This window comes from Glycine soja, chromosome 7 (assembly GCF_004193775.1).
Source record: "Glycine soja cultivar W05 chromosome 7, ASM419377v2, whole genome shotgun sequence".
NCBI lineage: Eukaryota > Viridiplantae > Streptophyta > Magnoliopsida > Fabales > Fabaceae > Glycine > Glycine soja.
The window spans coordinates 491,683-515,957 of NC_041008.1; the positions used below are offsets into that span (position 1 = coordinate 491,683).

Genomic DNA, 24,275 nt, shown 5'->3' on the forward strand with positions numbered 1-24,275 from the left:
GTTAGATGGTATATCTCTAATTTTTCAAGTAAGGTTTCTGACTTCAATATTTGTGTTTGAAAATAATTTTCACAAAGAGAGATAATCTCTTTATTATATTGTATGGATATGTACTTTTGACACAAACATAATTGTTTTAAAAATATAATTGAACTATATTAATTTAATCTTCAATTATAATATAATTCATCATGACATTAAGTTATACTTTTAAAATTGTGTGATATTAAATAAATCCTTTGACTGTAAAAAGACACAAGAAAAGTTAACAAGATTAAGCTAATTAATAAATTAACTTGATGGATAACATCAATAAATGATATAATAAAAGACACACTAATAATGTGATCATATATACATCACGTTTCATATGTTGTTAGCAGCCAATATATTAATAATCAACCTCGGCTGCAACTTGAGAGTAAAAGCATGTTGAAAGCCACATCTCTTTCAATCTATAAATAACCTACTTTGCATCGTCACAACTCACAAACCACAATACAAAGCAAAAGAGAACAAATTAAATTGTTGATTGTTGATAGCATCATCAAGAAGAAGTTGCAAAGATGTTAGGGCTATTTGACAAGAGCCACAAGATCAAGGGCACCGTGGTGTTGATGCCCAAGAATGTCTTGGACGTTAACGAGTTGAATTCAGTAAGAAGTGGAGGAGTTGGTGGTGTTGTCTCCGGCCTCTTCGGCGCTGTCGCCGACGTAACCGGTCAGGTAGTTGATACTGCAACTGCCATCCTTTCCCGGAACGTCTCCTTCAAGTTGATCAGTGCTACCTCCACTGATGGTTTCTTTCTTCTCCATTCCCATTATTTCTCTCTACCATGCTTAGTTGCTTACACTATTTTTTTAATTAATTTCTTGGTTATATAAATCGGACTCTTGTCCTGTCCACTGCATAACCTTAATTATCCTTAAAGTTTAAAGAATAAATAATGTATAGTGTAACTATCATCATCCAGAAAGTAAACGCATATAAATTAAATTTTATAAATAATCTAAATCTTTAATTTTTAATGTGATTGTTATACTTTCTATTGTGCTATTTTATAAATATTTAATATTTTCCTTTGTATTTTTTAAATTCATTAAAAAAATATTCTTTTACCTTACATTAAAATTTCTTTTTCCCTTAATTTTTAGCTTTCATTATTTTAAAAATTATATTAACTTTTAAAATTGATTATCTTATCATAAATTTAAAATATCTAATTTTTACTCATTTATTTGAGTTGAGTATACATATTTTTTTTAATAATTATTATAAAATTAATAAATTTATTATATAATAATAATTTTTTATTCATAGGAATTAAGCTTAAGTATTAAAAAATTTATAACAACTTAACCACACTCCTTAATTAGTCGAACTTAATTAATTTCTCTTGATCCATACATGTCAACTTGTGATTAGATAAGAAAATAAAAGTATTTATATTCTTTGTATATTCTAATTAAATTCTTTCATTATATTTTCTCTTATTAAATTTAAAAATATTCATATATAGTTGTTAATTATATACATACAAGTTGTCCATGCATGTAACGTTCGTTGTTTTATATTATTTCAGACATCTTTCTGACAATAATTTACAAATTATAAAAATATTTATGCATATATGTATCACTTTTTAAAGACTATTGCTAACTCGATCAAAGACACTCATCTTTTGTATTTTCTTTTTGGTTTTATTTGTATGTTTTTTTTTTCTGTAGCAAAGGGAAATGGGAAAGTTGGAAAGGAAACTTATCTGGAGAAGCATCTTCCGACGTTACCAACCTTGGGAGATAGGAGAGATGCATACGGTATTCATTTTGAATGGGATGCTAACTTTGGAATTCCAGGAGCAATTTACATCAGAAACTATACGTATGATGAGTTCTTCCTTGTCAGTGTCACTCTTGAGGACATTCCAAATCAAGGAACCATTCACTTTGTTTGTAACTCATGGGTTTACAACTTTAAAGACTACGACAAAAAGGATCGCATTTTCTTTGCCAATAAGGTAAGTCTAGTAGTTTTGAATCTAAGTACTATTTTCCTAATGTTTACAAGATTTACTTAGCTCATTTATTTCCAATTGTATATTGTCACAACATTTTTTTAATTATTTTCATTTTGTGAATGAGAAAATTAATTCATGAAATCTATATATTGTAGACATATCTTCCAAGTGCAACACCAGGTCCATTAGTTAAGTACAGGGAAGAAGAGTTGGAGATTTTAAGAGGAAATGGAACCGGAGAGCGCAAGGAACATGAAAGGATCTATGATTATGATGTCTATAATGATTTGGGTAACCCAGATAAAGATGTAAAGCTTGCACGCCCAGTCCTTGGAGGTTCCAGCACCTATCCTTATCCTCGTAGGGTTAGAACTGGCAGAAAAGCCACCAAGAAAGGTTAGACTTTGTCTTTTCTTTTATCATGTTGTGATTACTTTAATAACGAAATTGATACAGGAACAAGTTGCTGGTCGGAATCTTTTAAATAGAAAAATTAACAATGGGTTTGGTAAGAATAAAATGTGATCGACCAAAGATTCTTTTAAAATAGAAAAATTAACAAGTTGTTGGTCGGAATCTTTTAAATAGAAAAAATAACAAGTTGTTGTGGTTTATGAATTGTTGCTTCTTTTGTGCACGCAATTTGACGTGTTCCGAATGTTTTCCTGATATATATTTCTGGTAATATTAACTATTTGATTCTTAACAGATCCTAAAAGCGAGAGACCTGCAAGCGAGCTTTACATGCCAAGAGATGAAAAATTCGGTCACTTAAAGTCATCAGATTTCCTCACATATGGAATAAAATCATTATCTCAAACACTCTTACCTTCGCTGGAAAACATTTTTGACTCAGACCTCACATGGAATGAATTTGATAGCTTTGAAGAAGTGAGAGACCTGTATGAAGGTGGAATTAAGGTGCCAACAGATGTTCTTAGCGACATTAGCCCCATACCTGTCTTCAAGGAAATCTTCCGCAGTGATGGGGAAAGTGTCCTTCAATTTCCACCACCTCATGTAGTCCAAGGTATCTTAATTACACATCTTAGTCAAAACCAACTTACATATATTATCATTTGTTCAATTAAATAATTAGAATTTAACAGTCATGCACGTTAAACTAATTTTATATTATCAATTAATTAAAAATTACTATTAATATAATTTTAATTTTTTTTTTATTAAAGTTCACATTAAAACTTTTTAAAGCAAATTAAAGCTTACTTTTGTAACATACTAGCATAACTTATTCCTTTCAAATTAATTAATTAATCTCATTTGTCAATTAATTATTTTCTTTATGGTTTGAGCAGTTAGTAAATCTGCATGGATGACTGATGATGAATTTGCAAGAGAGATGATTGCTGGTGTAAACCCAAATGTAATCCGCCTTCTTAAAGTAAGTCCAAAATCCATATATTTTATTGTTAATTAATCAGTGAATATATAATGCTAAATTGTTTTATATATTGCTCCCTCTATCTGATTATTGAACATCTTTTCTCATTTTTTATCATGGCAGGAGGTCCCACCACAAAGCAAGCTGGACCCCACTCTCTATGGTGATCAATCTAGTACAATATCCAAAGAACATTTGGAGATTAACATGGGTGGGGTTACTGTAGAAGAGGTAATGAAATACATGCGTGCTAGCTCCTCTATAAAATGCATAGTAACTTTTTATTAGACATAATGTATTTTGCTATTTTTCCTACAACAATTTTTTCTTTTGAGGGGAAAATATAAAATTCATCGTCAATTGGAAACAGATGGGGTTCATCATATATAGCTGACACAACTATACGGATCACATGAGAAGCATAATCTAGCCAAAATTAAAGCTAGCATTGAATGAAAAAAAAGTTAAATATATTAAATATGTAAGAAATATAAAATAATACAATGTTTTCTTTACTTCGATTAATTTTGAAATATTCTTTTTAGTTTGAAGACAGTACTTGAAGTTGAAGTGATATTGTTTGTGATTCAATGCTATGAAACAAAGTAGTCACAGAAATTAATTTTTTGGAACAGGCACTTAATGGTCAGAGATTATTCATATTAGATTATCACGACGCATTCATGCCATATTTGACAAGGATAAACGCCCTACCCACTGCAAAGGCTTATGCAACAAGGACAATCCTGTTCTTGAAAGATGATGGGACTTTGAAGCCACTTGCTATCGAATTGAGCAAGCCACATCCAAGTGGAGATAATTTGGGTGCCGAGAGCAAAGTGGTCTTGCCTGCAGACCAAGGTGTTGAAAGCACAATTTGGCTTTTGGCCAAGGCTCATGTTATTGTAAATGACTCCGGCTATCATCAGCTCATGAGCCACTGGTATGAACTATGAACTTTATTTGCTAGCTAGCAACATTTGTAAACATGCTTAGTGTATCTATTCATTATGAATTACTATTTTTTATTAAATAAATGCTCGAGTTTAATAAGTATACATGTAGTACGTACTGTACAGTAAATAAGAAATAATCAAAATCTTAACTAGTTTCCTAAGAATATTAGTTAAAGAATTTAAAGTAAAAATATTTTTATTGAAAACACAAAATTGTACAGCAAATATATTTTTTTTTATTTTAGTTCTTTAACTAATATCCTAAATGTATATATTAATTATATTGTTTATTCTAATATTTTTTATTCTTGGGTTACAGGTTAAATACTCATGCAGTGACGGAGCCATTCATCATAGCAACTAACAGGCGTCTCAGTGTGCTTCACCCCATTTATAAACTTCTTTATCCTCACTATCGCGACACCATAAATATCAATGGACTTGCTAGGAATGCCCTAATTAATGCTGGTGGCATTATAGAGGAATCATTTTTGCCTGGACGATACTCTCTTGAGATGTCTTCAGCTGTTTACAAGAACTGGGTTTTCACTGACCAAGCATTACCAGCCGATCTCATCAAGAGGTAATCTTATTAAATATAAAATTACTATAAGAAAATTAAGAGAAAACAATGTATGCACACTTACGGTGTTATCATATTACAAATTATCATTATCATATATGTAAATTTGTTAATTTTTACATTAATTAATTATTTTAATTAAAGTTATATCTATTATGATTTCTTATTAGTTGAAAGTATAAAATAGGCACTTGAAAAAAATTAATTATAAGATTTTGAGTTATAAGCATTAACGTGGCTTATAATAGAAACATGAACTTGTTCAATTGTGGGACTATAAAAAATTAAAAATAGAAATATGTCCTTTTTAATGGAAGAGGCTTGCTGAATTTGTCAATAACATTTTATTTTGTTTGATTCAGAGGATTGGCAGTTGAGGATCCCTCTGCACCCCATGGCCTTCGCCTTGTGATAGAGGACTACCCTTATGCTGTTGATGGACTTGAAATATGGGATGCTATTAAGACATGGGTCCATGAGTATGTCTCCTTGTATTACCCAACAGATGATGCAATTAAGAAAGACTCTGAACTCCAAGAGTGGTGGAAGGAAGCTGTTGAGAAGGGTCATGGTGACTTGAAAGACAAGCCTTGGTGGCCTAAAATGCAGACTCGTCAAGAGCTTATTCAATCATGTTCTACTATCATATGGATTGCTTCAGCTCTCCATGCAGCTGTTAATTTTGGACAATATCCCTATGGTGGTTTTATCCTGAACCGTCCAACTCTTAGCAGAAGATGGATACCAGAACCAGGAACCAAAGAGTATGATGAGATGGTGAAGAGTCCCCAAACGGCTTATTTGAGAACTATCACGCCGAAGCGCCAGACCATTATTGATCTCACAGTCATAGAGATATTGTCAAGGCATGCTTCTGATGAGATCTACCTTGGGGAGAGAGACAATCCAAATTGGACATCTGATTCAAAGGCATTAGAATCCTTCAAAAAGTTTGGAAGCAAGCTGGCAGAAATTGAGGGAAAAATCACAGCGAGAAACAATGATTCCAACAAGAAAAACCGATATGGACCTGTTCAGCTACCATACACATTGCTCCTTCCTACAAGTGAGGAAGGGTTGACTTTCAGAGGAATTCCCAACAGTATCTCTATCTAAGGAGTGTGTGGTTACCTTTTGGATCAATCTACGTACTTTCTAATAACACAAATGATGCTTGTCAATTTATGTGTCATTATGTTTTGTGTGTTTTTGTACCAATGCATATTTGGAATTTGGTGGTGCTCTTAATTTGGAGATAATAATAATAATAATGCTTTCAATATCACTTTATTTGTATTTAGTTCGTGTTATGCTTAGCATATAGCATGTAGAATTAGAACAGCAGAATTAAGTAGATACTGTTCAAGGATTGATATCTCACTTTTCTGATGAAAAAAATGCAAAAATAGCCACCGAATTTAGAGACCGAAATATTCCAATCGGTAACAACAACCAATTTGCTCTTTTTAGCGACTGACCATATCAGTCTCTAATAAAAAAAATTCTTGTAGTGAAGTAATCCTGTTCAAGCTTTCTAGAATTATTATTGCCAGCAAATTCTCCATGTTACTCATTATATTTACATAATAATATATATGAATCTTAACTAAAAATATTTAACATGTATATTATGATAAAATTTCTTAAACAATTCTTAATATTTTATTATATATAAAAAAAATCTGCGAATACCAATGGACAGAATTTGAAAAATTAAAAATTCACAGTGTAGTACCTGAATTTATCAAAACAATTGAAATAAATAAAATAAAATAAAATAAAATCAATTAAATGAGTTAGATAAAGAAAGCACTCATGAGAGAAGAAAATGAAAAAAAAAAGTTTTTTCATATCTAAAATTAGCTCATGTATAAATTATAAGTTATCTTTTTAGAAAAGCCCATATAAGAGAATTTTTATAAATCAGTTTATACGTAAGTTAATTTTTTCCTCTTTTAAAAACAAACGCTTATGAAAAAGTTTATCTAAACTTATAAAGAATAATAAACAAACCCAAACCATGAAAGAGTGAGGTGGTTAACAGAATCATTACCACTAATATTATATATATATATTAATCATAAGAGAATGTGATGTTGGTGTAATCATTGCGTATATAAAACAGATAAATTTATACAACATGGAAGCCTCCTAATAAAGTATTGATAATTATGATTATTAAATGCTAAGGTGTCGTGAATGTCCTTACTGTTGGATTTTTTAGGTTAATTTTTTAAAACAATTTTTTTTAATGAAGGTATCTCTTACCAAAAGTTAAAAACTTATTTTTTAAAATACTTAAATATATTTAAAGGTTTAATCTTTTTTAATAAATATTTTTTTATAAATACGAGTTAAGAATTTAATTCATGATTAAAGAATAAGATTTTTTATTAATTATGTTATATTATATTAGTTTTAAAACACAACTTTAACTTTATTACTTATATATATATATATATATATATATATATATATATATATATATATATATATATATATATATATATATATATATATATATATATATATATATATATTGTGCTTAGTAGTGTAACAGGAGATAAACGTGAGAAAATGTAAGATGATTTCTAAAGACGGCTTCTATAAAAAAATTTATTAAAAAGTAACAAATTACGTCAAAGTCGTCTTTTAATGACCTCCTATTTGAACACGATTTATAACACGACTTACTTATTCTTGTAATTTATCTAAATTTGATTTATTCCTTAATTTTGTATTATGAAATTGCCCTACATCTCTAAAAAAATTCCCTTACCATTTCTCACTGTTGATCTTGCACATTATAAAATGAGACTTTTTTTATTGTATAGTCCTTACTACCTTTGAACATATATATGATAAGAAATTAAAAATAATTTTTTCATTAAAAGGTATTTATTGTAATAAATGTTAAACTAGCTTAGAGTATATATGTGATTTAGTAAATAAGTACTTAGACATGTAATTCTTTCTCTCTCCATAAGAAACGTGGCGGAAATACATCTTTTATATCCTCTTCAATTTTTTTTTTACTTTCGTAATATATCTGGATGATAAATACAGTAAATATTTTAGTATACTGCCTTGCTAGTTGCTAAATGATCCTTACTCTACTATACAGTAAATATTTTATAAAATGAAAAAAGAAAATAGTTCCATCCTCTAAAACATTTTTCATTTCAGCAACTTCTCTGGTGAGGACTCCAGCAGCGGAACAAAGCATTTTAACATATGTACACACACAAAGAAAAGAAAAGAAAAACATTTTAAAGCATATGTACTACAATGTAAGAGTCTAGAGTATGTATCCTTTCCAATACTGGACAATTCCATTAGAAGAAGAAAACCATTTAGTTCCTTTGTGTCTGTATCTCTTTATAGGAACTATCCGATACTAAAGAAGATACATACTCCTTCTCAACATGAATTCGGATCCCTTCCTGTGTCTATTATGTTTTCTGTATCTTAGTTTGTTGTGCAATCAAGTACTGAAATCTAGCGTGGGAGTTATTATTCTTTAGGACTTATATTAATTACTTGAGAAACAATACTGCTTGTTGGAGGTTAATTGATTGCTTTGAACTTTTTTTTTATTTTTGTTAACATGGGATTAGGAATGATAATTATGGATAGAAATAGTCCGGGTTGAATAAGGATTTGTTTCAAAATCAACATAAACACGTTTCTGTAAAGAGTATTTTGTAAAAAAAAGAAAACACTAAAGAAGAGTAGTGTATATAGAAAAACTTGAACTGCATTTAACAATGCTCTTTAATCTTTTCATGTTGGACCTTGCAGGTGTGCTCTTCTCTTTTCTTCCTTTTTAAGGTTTGGGCTTAAAATACCTTGCTCATTATGAAGATCTAACCTTACAAAATAAATCAATAATAATAATAATAAATGCAAAAAGATAATAAGTAATATGCTAATTTAGTTATATATATGGAGCTTTTCATATTAATCCTATGTTTCTAATTAAGTCATGTGAATATGTTGAGAAGATTCTTAAACCTCTTAATTAAGTATTTTCATTAGAACTTAATTTTCATGTAGTATTAATATAAATTGTTTTACACTGTCCACTAATAAAAAATATATATAAGATGTAAAACTTTTAAAGTAGTTACTATAAAAACTAACAAATTAATATATGATTGGATAACAATATATAAATTACTTACATTGTTAATTTTTTTAGTTAATTTTTTTTATTACAATCTATATTTCATTTTAGCATATGGTGATAATCAGCTTTGTTTTTACTTCTATTTTATTTACTTAATTATAATTACAATCCCTCAACTTTGTCCTTTGTGCTGCTTTTAATCTCTAAAAAATCAATCAATCAGAAGCCCTTGTGTACTGCACATCCGAATAAAACCACAAGGAAAGCTAACAGACATTTGTTGCATAGCTTTCAGATGAGTAACGACCACACATTGTCCAATGAGACATTGATCCATCCCATACTACCTACCATCTTTATCCAAAGCCCCTGCCCTTTAGGCACATGCATAAACCCTACGTTCCAACATTATCATCTCTGCCCTTCAAGATATCACAAACTAGATTGATGCATAAAATAAAACACTCATGCTTTTCCTTTTCTAATGACTACCAGTATACAGTAAATTATAGTATTATACCCTAAAATTAAATTTAATTATTTATTTATTTTAAAATTATGGTAAAAATATATTTTTTATGAGAAAATAATTTATCTTGAATAAATATAAATTGATGTTGTAAATTTTAAAAAATTAATAGTTATAACACAATCAATAAGAAAATATTATAATTATTGATTAGTTTAATTAGAATGCATATTTCATATAGTGTATAATTATGATGATAGCATAAATTGAGAAAGGATTGTTCATATACTGTTTTTGTATACACATGAGGTTCACTCTCTTATTAAATATATCCACGCAAACACTTTCAGAATACTTCGGATATGTTATTCTTAAAAAAATGGCTCTTTTTTTCGTTTTTGACTGAAACCTCAATAATGCAAGTAGTCACTAATCTAACTTTAGCTTGCATTTCTTAGAGTTAGAATATACAGTTTAATTAAATATTGAATAATTTTTGTAAACACATAGTATAATTTTGATCTTAATTTTTTAAAATGATTTAAAACATTATTGTAATAAACATAAACGATGAGATTAACTTTACAAGAAATAAAAAATAAATAAAAGATTGAGAGACAAAATATATTTAAAAAATTAACTTTACAATTATGTTCTGAAATTAATCTCTAAATTCGTAATCCCAGTAGTCACGTCAAGATTCAACTTTATGATCTCTTACATATAATTTCAACTATCAGCACTAGGCCGATCCTAATAGGTTTGATGTAACATACTATTTTATTTCAGTAACAACTCTATATCTGTAAAATGCAAAAATGAGAACAGGATAAATGTATAAAAAGAATAGTGTGTATGGATAAAAACAACATATAGTAGAGAGAGAAAAGAAAAGAAAAATTGAAAAAGTGACGGATAAAAATGAGACAAAAAAGAAAAATATAATACGATAAAAAGGATGAAAGAGAAATTGAATAATAATAATGTATGAAAATATTTATGTGAAAAGAGTGTTAACAATATATTTTATATTACATTTTTTTAATATATTTTTATTTTTGGTAAAAATGTATTGAAAATTATAAAAGTAAAACTCAATTAAAAAGGAAGTGAAGTGAGATCTAGAAAATTTTATAATTTTTAACAAAATTTAGATAATAAAATGTATTAAAAACTGTTACTAATATTGTTCTTTACCGGGTATGTATCACTTTTTAAAGATTATTGTTGGATCACATATTCATCCGTTTTAATGATTTCTGGAATTTTATTTGCATGGGTTTTGTACGTAATGGAAGAGGCAAAGTTGGAAAGGAGACCTATTTGGAAAGTCATCTTCCAACCTTACCAACCTTGGGATGGAGCAAGGCAGGATGCATTCAGTATTTACTTTGAATGGAATGACAAATTTGGATTTCCAGGAGCATTTTACATCCAAAACTTTATTAAGACTGATGAGTTTTTCCTTGTGAGTGTAACTCTAGAGGACATTCCAAACCATGGAACCATTCACTTTGTTTGCAACTCATGGGTTTATAACTTTCGGAAATGCAAAAAGGATCGCATTTTCTTTGTCAATCATGTAAGCTCTGCACCTACGTACTCAGTTGTTTCAAAATTATTCAAAGTACTATGCTAATAACGTTTAGAAAATCTTGGAGACAAGCTTGGTCTGAAGAGAGAAGGAAATGGGGGAGAGATAATCAACTTTTTTCTTAATGAATGAAATGAGGTAAAAAAGAAAATTCAGATAAATCGCGAGTTCGAATCCTCGTTAACAAAAATAAAAAAATATTAACAATTAACGTTTGTCGATGAAAAAATGTTTACAAAATCTCACCCATCTTTGTTTTTCAATTATAGTCCAAATAATTTTGACTTTCATTCTCTTTAAATGAAGAAAAATCATGAAATTATGTATTGTAGACATATCTTCCAAGTGAGACACCAGGTCCACTAGTTAAGTACAGAGAAGAAGAATTGGAGGTTGTAAGCGCAGTGACTATGATAGGATCTATGATTATGATGTCTATAATGATTTGGGAAATCCAGATGGTGGCAATCCTTGCCCAATCCCTGGAGGCTCTAGCAATTTAAAATATATTATTATCAATCTATTTTACAATTGCTTGATTGGTAACAGATCCCAACAGTGAGAAACCAGGCCAGATATATGTTCCAAGAGATGAAAATTTTGGTCACTTGAAGTCATCTGATTTCCTTACAAATGGAATCAAATCCTTATCTCAGAACGTGATACCTTTGTTCAAATCTATAATATTTGGCTAAAAGATTGTTGTTCATATTAGATTACCATGATGCATTCTTCCCATATTTGACGAGGATAAACAGCCTACCTTCTGCAAAAACTTATGCCACAAGAACAATCCTATTCTTGAAAGATGATGGATCCTTAAAGCCACTTGCTATCGAATTAAGCAAGCCACATCCTGGTGGAGATAATTTAGGTCCTGTGTGTGAAGTTGTGTTGCCTGCAGCTGAAGGTGTTGAAAGTACAATTTGGCTGTTGGCCAAGGTTCATGATGTAATTATGGTGAATGACTCTGGCTATCATCAGCTCATAAGCCATTGCTGAGAATTGTGAAGAGTAGTTTATATTCACTTGGACTATGGTGCCTTCCTGTCTCTACCTATTCACTCATTTGCTCGTCCCAGTTGGCTTTCAATGCTTTCTTCTCCTACTTCCTCAACTCATTCAAGTTCACACCTTACATAATCAACTCCCTAGTCCTTCTCACCATTTCCTCAACCCTCCTGGTGTTTCAAAATGAGTCATCATCAGATGATGATGATGATTCAGATTCCACAAAAATCTCCACGAAAAAGTATGCGATTGAATTCATATGCACAGTTGGTGCATCTGCAGGGTATGGACTACTTTCAAAGTGGTCTTGGATATGATATTATACCCTTCCCTTGTAGCTACCCTTGTATCTATAAAGACTAATATAATGTTTGATAAGAGGGAAATAAAACAGAGAAAAGAGATTTTCATAAACTGTTTGGTTCAATTTTTAGAAGGAAAGGGAAGCAAAATTCATTCACGTCTAATTTTTGTTCCCTCTAATATGGGAGAATTTGGAGAAGCAAAGAAAATTTTAAATATTTCACTTGAAATAACTAAATTTTTTTTACAGATTTAAAATTTTAAGAAAATAAAGTAAATTTATTTTTAAAGCTCCACCCCTTCCCTCGTGAAGCAAAAAAGAAAATGACTATATTTCCTCCACTCCATTAAAATTTATTCCCTCCTTCCTCTCAACCAAAAATAATGTCTAATCAGCATTTGTTTTGACTCTTGTGTTTCAGTATGTAAGAGAATATTATAATATAATTGGTTTATCCATAATAAACAAATTAAATGGGTGTGTAAGAATAAAAAAATAGGATGCATATAGCACGTGGTGCATAGGAGGAGTTAGGTGGTATCTATAAATAGGTATGATGCAGATGGGGGTTAGTAAGTAAGAAAGTAAGAAAGTAGCAAAGATGACAGGTGGGATCTTTGGAAGGAAGGGGCAAAAGATAAAGGGGACAGTGGTGTTGATGCCAAAGAATGTGTTGGACTTCAACGCCATAACCTCCGTCGGAAAAGGCAGTGCTAAGGACACCGCCACCGATTTCTTGGGCAAAGGCTTGGACGCATTAGGTCATGCAGTTGATGCTCTCACTGCCTTCGCTGGCCATAGCATCTCCTTGCAGCTTATCAGTGCTACTCAGACTGATGGTACTTTCTTCTCTCCTTGCTCTTACCTTCCCCAAAACAATATTATTATTATCTTTTTCCTTCCCTCCAAACATGTTTGTTTTGGATTAAGCGTCTCAGACTCAAAACCTAAATATTATTCACTTCTCCATAAGATTACTTGATTACCTATCATATAAATCAGTGGCAAGAAAAAAAGTTGGGAAAGTAGAATTAAAATTTGAATAAAAACCATTCTTAAATTACTTGCTATTACATAATTTCATCCCATTTCTATCATAAAAAAAATCTTCAAATAATTCGCCATGCAATTACTTTCTACCAAATCATTTAATGTTCACATAATAATAAATATTCAACCATCACGTACAATTTTATATAACTAGTTGTATGTCCGTTCTCTTATAAAAATAACTCTTATTAATTAATGTGTGCTAATATATCGGATCCTATCAGAATTTTACAAATGTGATTAGACAAAAGTAATACTAAAATGAGTGATCTCCTGACACAATTTGGGGGACCAGGCTCTCCCTATCAATAAGAAGTTCCACCCCTTAATCATCTCATAAATTTTAAGAAAATAATGTATATATTTTATATTATTATTCAAACAGACAGAAATTATTATGTATAATAAATTGATTATCTCTAATAATTTTTAATTAATTTAAAATATAAAATTTATATGTAATATTTTATATTCATCATTCGTACAAATTAAACTCTTTTCCCATACTTCTTAAAAATGTCTTTTTCTTTTTTCTTTCTTCTTTTTTTCATTTCCAGACCGAAACCTCAATAATTCAAGGAGTCGCTTATCTAACTTCTGCTTGCATTTCTTAGAGTTCGAATATACAGTTTATTTAAATATTTATTATATAAACTTTTGTAAAATCATATTATAATTTTGATAATAACTTTTTAAATAAGTTAAAACCCTATTGTAATAAACTTAAACGATGAAGTGGGACAAAATACATTTTAACAATTAACTTCACAATTTATGTTCCGAAAATTACTCCTGGTAAGTGGGATATAGTGAGTTTTGTTTCTTTTTTTAATTATTACTATTATTATTATAGGGACTTATCGTAAGTTATTTTTGTTTTTATGACTATTGTATTGTAGGTAGTGGAAAAGGAAAAGTTGGAAACGAAGCCTATTTGGAAAAACATCTTCCGACCTTGCCAACGTTGGGAGCAAGGCAGGAAGCATTCGATATTAACTTTGAATGGGATGCTAGTTTTGGAATTCCAGGAGCATTTTACATCAAAAACTTTATGACTGATGAGTTTTTCCTCGTCAGTGTTAAACTCGAGGACATTCCAAACCATGGAACCATTAACTTCGTTTGTAACTCATGGGTTTATAACTTCAAAAGTTACAAAAAGAATCGCATTTTCTTTGTCAATGATGTAAGTTCTGCACCTAGCTACTCATTTGTTTCAAAGTCTAAGGCTTTGTTTGGATAAAAGTTACGTTCAACATAACTATCGTTTATCTCGACGAGACAACATACTTACGTCTCAGTTCGGTGCATCAAAAAGCGTGTTTCTCCATTTGACAAGCTTCAAACTGCAATCAAAACACACACTAAGTTCTATTTTGCTAATGTGTACAAAATTTGGCCCAGTTTTTTTTTTCCAATTATAGTCCTACACATTTTTATTTAAATTCTTTAATGACTAAGTTCATGAATTATATTGCAGACATATCTTCCGAGTGCTACACCAGGTCCACTAGTTAAGTACAGACAAGAAGAATTGGAGGTTTTAAGAGGAGATGGAACAGGGAAGCGCAGAGACTTTGACAGAATCTATGATTATGATATCTATAATGATTTGGGCAATCCAGATGGTGGTGATCCTCGCCCAATCATTGGAGGCTCTAGCAACTATCCTTACCCTCGCAGGGTTAGAACCGGTAGAGAAAAGACCAGGAAAGGTTAGAATTTTATATTTTTGTAAGACTTAAATATGTTTTACATTCTTCATAAATTATCTATTTTTATTTTAGGTCCTAAATTTTTTTTCGTTGCATTAGATTTTTGATATATCAAAACTTTTGTTAACAACATGTTACAATGTGACTGTAGAATTGTTTTATTGTATTGAGAACATATATCTGGAAAGAATATATATCTCCCATTGTAAGAATAACATACTAGTATGATTGTTTGTTGATATTTATATTACCATTGCTTGATCGGTAACAGATCCCAACAGTGAGAAACCAGGCGAGATATATGTTCCAAGAGATGAAAACTTCGGTCACTTGAAGTCATCTGATTTCCTTACATATGGAATCAAATCCTTATCTCAGAACGTGATACCTTTGTTCAAATCTATAATATTTGACTTAAGGGTCACATCGAGTGAGTTCGATAGCTTCGACGAAGTGCGTGGTCTCTTTGAAGGTGGAATCAAGCTGCCAACAAATATACTGAGCCAAATTAGCCCCTTACCAGTCCTCAAGGAAATCTTCCGCACTGATGGTGAAAATACCCTTCAATTTCCACCACCTCATGTAATCAGAGGTACTTTGATTATACATCGTGGTCAAAACAACTTAATATATTAGCATTTGTTGAATTAATACAATTTGACAATTATTTTCTTTCTGATTTGAGCAGTTAGTAAATCTGGATGGATGACTGATGATGAGTTTGCAAGAGAGATGATTGCTGGTGTAAATCCAAATGTAATTCGTCGTCTTCAAGTAAGTCCAAATGTTTTGTTTTATTATCGGGTCCCCTATATGAGTATATGTCATTTTTCCTAATATCAATTTTTAATAATGGCAGGAGTTCCCACCAAAAAGCACTCTTGATCCCGCAACCTATGGTGATCAAACTAGTACCATAACAAAACAACAGTTGGAGATTAACTTGGGTGGGGTCACAGTAGAAGAGGTACTTTATATATATGTATATTAGTAGATGAGGTACTGATATACATGTTCCACTCTAAAATATCATTGAATTTCTAGCTAGCTAGCATGACTCTTGCTATATTCTCTTATAATTTCTTTTAAATAATCCTTCTAAATACAACAAAAAAAAATACACTAAATAAATATTATAAAAAAAAGTCAATATTTAATTTCTCTACTTGGATTTTGAATTATTCTTGTTAGTATAGACTATAGAGGCACTTAAAGTCATATGGTTAATTTGTAATTTGAACTTATGAAGCATTGTGTCTGAATATAAATTTTGTGGAACAGGCAATTAGTGCTCACAGATTATTCATATTAGATTACCATGATGCATTCTTCCCGTATTTGACGAAGATAAACAGCCTACCTATTGCAAAAGCTTATGCCACAAGGACAATCCTGTTCTTGAAAGACGATGGATCTTTAAAGCCACTTGCTATCGAATTAAGCAAGCCTGCAACAGTGAGTAAAGTGGTGTTGCCTGCAACAGAAGGTGTTGAGAGTACAATTTGGTTGTTGGCCAAGGCTCATGTCATTGTGAATGACTCTGGTTATCATCAGCTCATAAGCCATTGGTAAGAACTTCCTTAGCAATACTTAGTCCATGTAAACTGTATAGCGTATGTGCATATGAAATTATTATTGATCATTTCTTTTTTTGTCGGGGTTATAGGTTAAATACTCATGCAGTGATGGAGCCATTTGCCATAGCAACAAACAGGCATCTCAGTGTGCTTCACCCCATTTATAAACTTCTTTATCCTCACTACAAGGACACAATAAATATCAATGGCCTTGCTAGGCAGTCCCTGATTAACGCAGGTGGCATTATTGAGCAAACATTTTTGCCTGGAAAGTACTCCATTGAAATGTCATCAGTTGTTTACAAGAATTGGGTTTTCACTGACCAAGCATTACCAGCTGATCTTGTCAAGAGGTAATCATCATTAAATATACTACTTCACCTGCAAAAAGAATATATAAAATTTTGAGTTATTGATAAGGCATTTAAATGGGGTTTAACTTTTATGTATGGTTAATCTAAAATAATTTGTCCTGTCAATCAATCAGAAATCAAATCACGTATGACTTCTAAAGTAGTTATTGTCAAAATTAATGAACTTACCATATACCAGTATATCAATTGGTGATTTGGTGACCTGTGGTCCATGGACTATTTATTCTTCAAGACATTATGGATTGAAATGTTTTTTTTTTTTAATTGCAACATGAACAATTCTAGTTATGGGACAACAAAAACAATAATTTCCATTTATATTGGAAAAAATTCAGAGAGGTTTGTTGAATTTGTCATTAACATTTTTCTTTTTTTGTTTTGGCTTGATTAAGAGGATTGGCAGTTGAGGATCCCTCTGCCCCACATGGTCTTCGCCTTGTGATAGAGGACTACCCTTATGCTGTTGATGGACTTGAAATATGGGATGCTATTAAGACATGGGTCCATGAGTATGTCTCTGTGTATTACCCAACAAATGCAGCAATTCAACAAGACACTGAACTTCAAGCATGGTGGAAGGAAGTTGTGGAGAAGGGTCATGGTGACTTAAAAGATAAGCCTTGGTGGCCTAAACTGCAGACTGTGGAGGATCTCATTCAATCCTGCTCTATTATCATATGGACAGCTTCGGCTCTCCATGCAGCTGTTAATTTTGGGCAATACCCTTATGGAGGTTATATCGTGAACCGTCCAACTCTAGCCAGAAGGTTTATCCCAGAAGAAGGAACCAAAGAATATGATGAGATGGTGAAGGATCCTCAAAAGGCATATCTGAGAACAATCACACCCAAGTTCGAGACCCTTATTGACATTTCAGTGATAGAGATATTGTCAAGGCATGCTTCTGATGAGGTCTACCTTGGCCAAAGGGATAATCCAAATTGGACTACGGATTCAAAGGCATTGGAAGCTTTCAAAAAGTTTGGAAACAAACTGGCAGAAATTGAGGGAAAAATCACACAGAGGAACAATGATCCAAGTCTGAAAAGCCGACATGGGCCAGTTCAGCTTCCATACACATTGCTCCATCGTTCAAGTGAGGAAGGGATGAGTTTCAAAGGAATTCCCAACAGTATCTCCATCTAAAATGTGTGTGTGGTTTGCTTATCTATTGTGCTTTTGAATAAAATAGACAATACTTGTCTATGGTTATTATTGGCTGTATGTCTGTATTTGGATGCTCTCGATCGGTTTGCAAGTAATAAGAGTGTTTTCACTGTCACTTTGTATTTCGATCATCTTAATTATGTTTACTAGTAATAATGTGGAAGCTGTACGTTTGTTAATTCTAGGTTAAATAATAGAGCAATTGTTTTTGAACTATTTGAGAATTGTTAAGGTCTCTTCACTAGATCACTATGAAATCCTTTCTCACCACTACCATGATTTATGACCAAGTCCTTCAACTATGTCACATGCTTACCTTTCTTGTGAGTCGTAGTCTAGCTACATGACACAATTCTTAGGGACCATATTCTTGATATCACTTCTCTGACTCATAAACAAAGATAATATATATATATATATATATATGATCAGTTTTTTTATTGATCTACAATATCCATCTCAATATTTTAAATATATCATTGCTTCACATATTCCACTGATTTCCAAAGAAGTCAATGTAGAATGACAATGTGAAAATCATTTTTTATACTAGTGAATCAGTATTTCATGTTTCTTTAGAAAGATAATTTTTTTATAAATAGTTATTAAATGATTTATTTTTATTTAATAATTTTATAATAAATATTTTTTTATTTTCTTAATTGGTAGCATATTCATATAATTAAAAATAGAAAAGATAATCCGGAACGTCCAAACTCAATTAAAAAGAAACATAAATTATTATTTAAAACATAAACCATATTTTTAAAAAAAACCTAACCCAATGCCACTGTGTATATAAGAACAGAAGAAATCAAAAGAATCAATTTGAATATAATTAAGTATGCATAGAACGTGTTGCATATGGGGGAGGAGGTGCCCATAGAAAAATGAATTAACCGGTGGAGCTCATATTAAAAAAATGATGTTTATACTTTCTCCCTTCTCAAGTCCTCTATAAATACCAAAATATTCTTGGCTTCCTCACACCACAAGCTTCTCCTTCTTTTGGGAAAAGATTAACAATAAAAGTGTGGAGTACTGTTGATAGCAAAGATGTTTGGGATCTTCGACAAGGGGCAAAAGATAAAGGGGACAGTGGTGTTGATGCCAAAGAATGTGTTGGACTTCAACGCCATAACCTCCATCGGTAAAGGTGGTGTTATTGACACAGCCACCGGCATCTTAGGCCAAGGCGTCAGCTTAGTTGGTGGAGTAATTGATACTGCCACTTCCTTCTTAGGCCGTAATATCTCCATGCAATTGATCAGTGCTACTCAGACTGATGGTTTGTTCACTCTCATCCTTCAAACTCTTTTCTGTAATAACATTACATTATATTAATAATTGTTTTCAATAATTCAAATTTAATAGTTATGCACTTACTGACCCCACTGTGTAAATTATTTCATTTACAAATTATATTTGGTATGACTTTTGACATAATAATAATTACAAAATTATCATTTTTGTATTTTGATCACAGTATAAAACAAGTCTCGTATAATTATACTAAAGATTGTAGTACCAAAATTAGACTCTTAATAATTAATACTACCGCTGACACATCCCATGCATCCAGCTCTAGTTATTCTTGAAATATGCAAGGGCCAAGGCCAAGGAGTCACTTACCTAACTTTACCTTGTATCTCTTAAGCTTTGAATATATTTTTCTTAGATAAGATAACAAAAAATATTATTTTGATGAAGTTAACTTTACAAAGGAAGAAAAAATAAATAAAAAATTCATTATAAGAATTAAATTCACAATTTACGTTCCAACATTAAATCCACTACACAACCAGGCTGATGCAAGTATCACTTTTTACAGATTATTGGTCGATCACAATCTCACAAACTCATCACTTATAACTATTTTTTTTATGAATTGTTGTTTTGTATGGTTTTTGCAGGCAGTGGAAATGGGAAAGTTGGAAAAGAAGTCTATTTGGAAAAACATCTTCCGACCTTGCCAACGTTGGGAGCAAGGCAGGATGCGTTCAGTATTTTCTTTGAATGGGATGCTAGTTTTGGAATTCCAGGAGCATTTTACATCAAAAACTTTATGACTGATGAGTTTTTCCTCGTCAGTGTTAAACTCGAGGACATTCCAAACCATGGAACCATTGAATTTGTTTGCAACTCATGGGTTTACAACTTCAGGAGTTACAAAAAGAATCGCATTTTCTTTGTCAATGATGTAAGCTTCTTTGTTTTTTTCAATTATGGTCCCAATCAATTTTGTTTTCATTCTTTAAATGAAATATATTGTAGACATATCTTCCAAGTGCCACACCAGCTCCACTACTTAAGTACAGAAAAGAAGAATTGGAGGTTTTAAGAGGAGATGGAACAGGGAAGAGAAAGGACTTTGACAGAATCTATGATTATGATGTCTATAATGATTTGGGCAATCCAGATGGTGGTGATCCTCGCCCAATCCTTGGTGGGTCTAGCATCTATCCCTACCCTCGCAGGGTTAGAACAGGAAGAGAAAGGACCAGGACAGGTTAGACTTTTATTTTTTGTCTTATGTATTCAATTATCATGTTAGTATTATAAAAAGGTAACCAATAAATAATATTACATTCGATTTCTTTAAATAAAATTTTGATTTTAACCTTGTAAATGAGAAAAAAGTAATTTAAAATGAAAGATCTGTCAGTGAATTTTCCAATAAACTGTAATCAACAATATCAATATGCGATGTGATTGTAGAATGGTATGATATAATTGTGTTGAGAATATATATCTAATAATACCATTTCCAATGATACAAAAAATATTTATTTGATTATTGTTTGAGCGGTAACAGATCCCAACAGTGAGAAACCGGGCGAGGTTTATGTTCCAAGAGATGAAAATTTTGGTCACTTGAAGTCATCGGATTTCCTTACATACGGAATCAAATCCTTATCTCACGATGTGATACCTTTGTTCAAATCTGCAATTTTTCAATTAAGGGTCACATCGAGTGAGTTTGAAAGCTTCGAAGATGTGCGTAGTCTCTATGAGGGTGGAATTAAATTGCCAACAGATATACTGAGCCAAATTAGCCCCTTACCAGCCCTCAAGGAAATCTTCCGCACTGATGGTGAAAATGTTCTTCAATTTCCACCACCTCATGTAGCCAAAGGTACCTTAGTTACCTATATTAATCAAAACAACTTAAATATATTAGCATTTGTTGAATTAAATAATCGATCCGATTTGACAATTAATTATGATTTGAGCAGTTAGTAAGTCTGGGTGGATGACTGATGAGGAATTTGCTAGAGAGGTGATTGCCGGTGTAAACCCAAATGTGATCCGTCGTCTTCAAGTAAGTCCGAATGCTTTTTTTATTATTAAGTCTTTAAAATGGTGAATTTTTATGTCAATGTTAAATTGTTTTATGGCCAAACTAACAAAGACTCACTATCTTTCCTCATATCATTCTTCAATAATGTCAGGAATTCCCACCAAAGAGCACACTTGATCCCACACTCTATGGTGATCAAACCAGTACCATAACAAAAGAACAATTGGAGATTAACATGGGAGGGGTCACAGTAGAAGAGGTAATGATATATATATATATATATATATATATATTAACAGTAAAATATCATTGAATTTCTATCTTTTTGCTATGTTATCTTACAATTTCTTTTTAATAATTTTCTAATACAAAATAAAAAATGAGTTACACTTGATTAATATATAAAAAAAAAAGTCAATCTTTTGAAATTCGAAGCTATGAAACAGTGTCTGAAATTAAATTTTGCGGAACAGGCACTTAGTACTCAGAGATTATTCATATTAGATTACCAAGATGCATTCATCCCATATTTGACGAGGATAAACAGCCTACCTACTGCAAAAGCTTATGCCACAAGGACAATCCTGTTCTTGAAAGATGATGGTACTTTGAAGCCACTTGCTATTGAATTAAGCAAACCACATCCAGATGGAGATAATTTGGGTCCTGAGAGTATAGTGGTGTTGCCTGCAACTGAAGGTGTTGATAGTACAATTTGGCTATTGGCCAAGGCTCATGTTATTGTGAATGACTCTGGTTATCATCAGCTCGTGAGCCATTGGTAATTGAACTTCTCTAGCAATATTTAGTCATGTCTTGTAAAATGAAAAAATAAAGTCCATGTATAGCGTGTGTGAGTATGAGTTTATCATTGACCTTTTTTTTTGTTGGGGTTACAGGTTAAATACTCATGCAGTGATGGAACCATTTGCCATAGCAACCAATAGGCATCTCAGTGTGCTCCACCCTATTTATAAACTTCTTTATCCTCACTACCGCGACACCATAAATATCAATGGACTTGCTAGGCAGTCCCTGATTAATGCAGATGGCATTATAGAGAAATCATTTTTGCCCGGAAAGTACTCCATTGAGATGTCTTCATCCGTCTACAAGAATTGGGTTTTCACTGACCAAGCATTACCAGCTGATCTCGTCAAGAGGTATTTATTGTAAAAGTCAACCATTGGTCTGAAATATTGTTTTTTCTTAGTAGTACATAGTAGTAATTAAGATACTGTAAAAATCAACCAACTTATCATACATATTAATTTGTGATTAGATGATACTACTATGCTATTTTTACTCTTGAAAGATATTGAGGTTTGGAATGTGTTTTTATTTTTGTTTTGGGGCTTGATTCAGAGGATTGGCAATTGAAGATCCCTCTGCACCCCATGGCCTTCGCCTTGTGATAGAGGACTACCCTTATGCTGTTGATGGACTTGAAATATGGGATGCTATTAAGACATGGGTTCATGAATATGTCTCCTTGTATTACCCAACAGATGCAGCAGTTCAACAAGATACTGAACTACAAGCATGGTGGAAGGAAGCTGTGGAGAAGGGTCATGGTGACTTAAAAGAAAAGCCTTGGTGGCCTAAAATGCAGACAACTGAAGATCTCATTCAATCATGCTCTATTATCGTTTGGACAGCTTCGGCTCTCCATGCTGCTGTTAATTTTGGACAATATCCTTATGGGGGCTTAATCCTGAACCGTCCAACTCTAGCCAGAAGGTTTATCCCAGCTGAAGGAACCCCAGAGTATGATGAGATGGTGAAGAATCCTCAAAAGGCTTATCTGAGAACAATCACACCCAAGTTTGAGACCCTTATTGATCTTTCAGTGATAGAGATATTGTCAAGGCATGCTTCTGATGAGATATACCTTGGAGAGAGGGAGACTCCAAATTGGACTACTGATAAGAAGGCATTAGAAGCTTTCAAAAGGTTTGGAAGCAAACTGACTGGAATTGAAGGAAAAATCAATGCAAGGAACAGTGATCCAAGTCTGAGAAACCGGACTGGGCCAGTTCAGCTGCCATACACTTTGCTCCATCGTTCAAGTGAGGAAGGGTTGACTTTCAAAGGAATTCCCAACAGTATCTCTATCTAATTAAAAAGAGTTTGTGGTTTCCTTATCTATGTTGTACTTCTGAATAACATAGACTTTATGCATGTCTATGCGTAATTATTGCCTGAACTTCTGCACTATTGTATTTGGATGCTCTCGGTTTTCATATAATAAAGTGTGTTCTCACTTTCACTTTGTATTTAGTTCATCTTATGTTTACCAGTAATAATGCAGAAGCGATCGCGTTTATTACTACAATAACAAACACAGTATATGCATATAGTAAATTAAAATAACATATTTTATAAGTTGCAACTATAACTAACCGTTACAAAGAGTGTGAGAATTATGACTTTCAAATTTAACAATGTTAATATAATTTGGTTACATTTCCTTATCAACAAAATCATTTAAAATCAAGTGGCAGTCAAATACTTTTATAAAGCTCTCTGAGGTTTGAGGAATTTTGAAGCCTATTTTGACCTTCATGGTTCCCGGAACTCAATTGACCTAAACTTTTCATAATAATAAAAAAAATCAATTTATTTC

At 31.8% G+C, this 24,275-nt stretch overlaps 2 protein-coding genes across 2 annotated transcripts; both read left to right on the top strand.

Annotated features, from left to right (window-relative positions):
- Window positions 1-474: 474 nt before the first annotated feature.
- Window positions 475-6,248, top strand: LOC114417913 (seed linoleate 9S-lipoxygenase-like). Its single transcript, XM_028382970.1, has 9 exons — window positions 475-798; window positions 1,728-2,017; window positions 2,173-2,413; window positions 2,727-3,047; window positions 3,334-3,419; window positions 3,543-3,650; window positions 4,055-4,362; window positions 4,695-4,958; window positions 5,321-6,248. Exons 1-9 carry the CDS (start codon window positions 567-569, stop codon window positions 6,072-6,074), a joined length of 2,604 nt encoding a protein of 867 aa, XP_028238771.1. The 5' UTR covers window positions 475-566; the 3' UTR covers window positions 6,075-6,248.
- A 6,792-nt stretch (window positions 6,249-13,040) lies between these two features.
- On the top strand, window positions 13,041-23,925 carry LOC114419180. Its single transcript, XM_028384826.1, has 18 exons — window positions 13,041-13,304; window positions 14,415-14,701; window positions 14,996-15,230; window positions 15,502-15,822; window positions 15,919-16,004; window positions 16,090-16,197; window positions 16,512-16,798; window positions 16,897-17,160; window positions 17,574-18,324; window positions 19,378-19,636; window positions 20,262-20,548; window positions 20,623-20,857; window positions 21,164-21,484; window positions 21,585-21,670; window positions 21,801-21,908; window positions 22,123-22,430; window positions 22,549-22,812; window positions 23,015-23,925. The coding sequence occupies exons 1-18, from the start codon at window positions 13,067-13,069 to the stop codon at window positions 23,766-23,768; spliced, it is 5,199 nt and encodes a 1,732-aa protein (XP_028240627.1). The 5' UTR covers window positions 13,041-13,066; the 3' UTR covers window positions 23,769-23,925.
- Window positions 23,926-24,275: the final 350 nt, after the last annotated feature.

Excerpts from the sequence above, each read along its gene's own strand:
- LOC114417913 (XM_028382970.1), top strand. The coding sequence starts at position 567 with ATGTTAGGGCTATTTGACAAGAGCCACAAGATCAAGGGCACCGTGGTG. Across the intron at positions 3,420-3,542 it reads ATGTAATCCGCCTTCTTAAA|GAGGTCCCACCACAAAGCAA; the intron begins GTAAGTCCAAAA and ends TTATCATGGCAG. Across the intron at positions 4,363-4,694 it reads CATCAGCTCATGAGCCACTG|GTTAAATACTCATGCAGTGA; the intron begins GTATGAACTATG and ends CTTGGGTTACAG.
- LOC114419180 (XM_028384826.1), top strand. The coding sequence starts at position 13,067 with ATGACAGGTGGGATCTTTGGAAGGAAGGGGCAAAAGATAAAGGGGACA. Across the intron at positions 17,161-17,573 it reads CCAGCTGATCTTGTCAAGAG|AGGATTGGCAGTTGAGGATC; the intron begins GTAATCATCATT and ends GGCTTGATTAAG. Across the intron at positions 19,637-20,261 it reads CAGTGCTACTCAGACTGATG|GCAGTGGAAATGGGAAAGTT; the intron begins GTTTGTTCACTC and ends TGGTTTTTGCAG.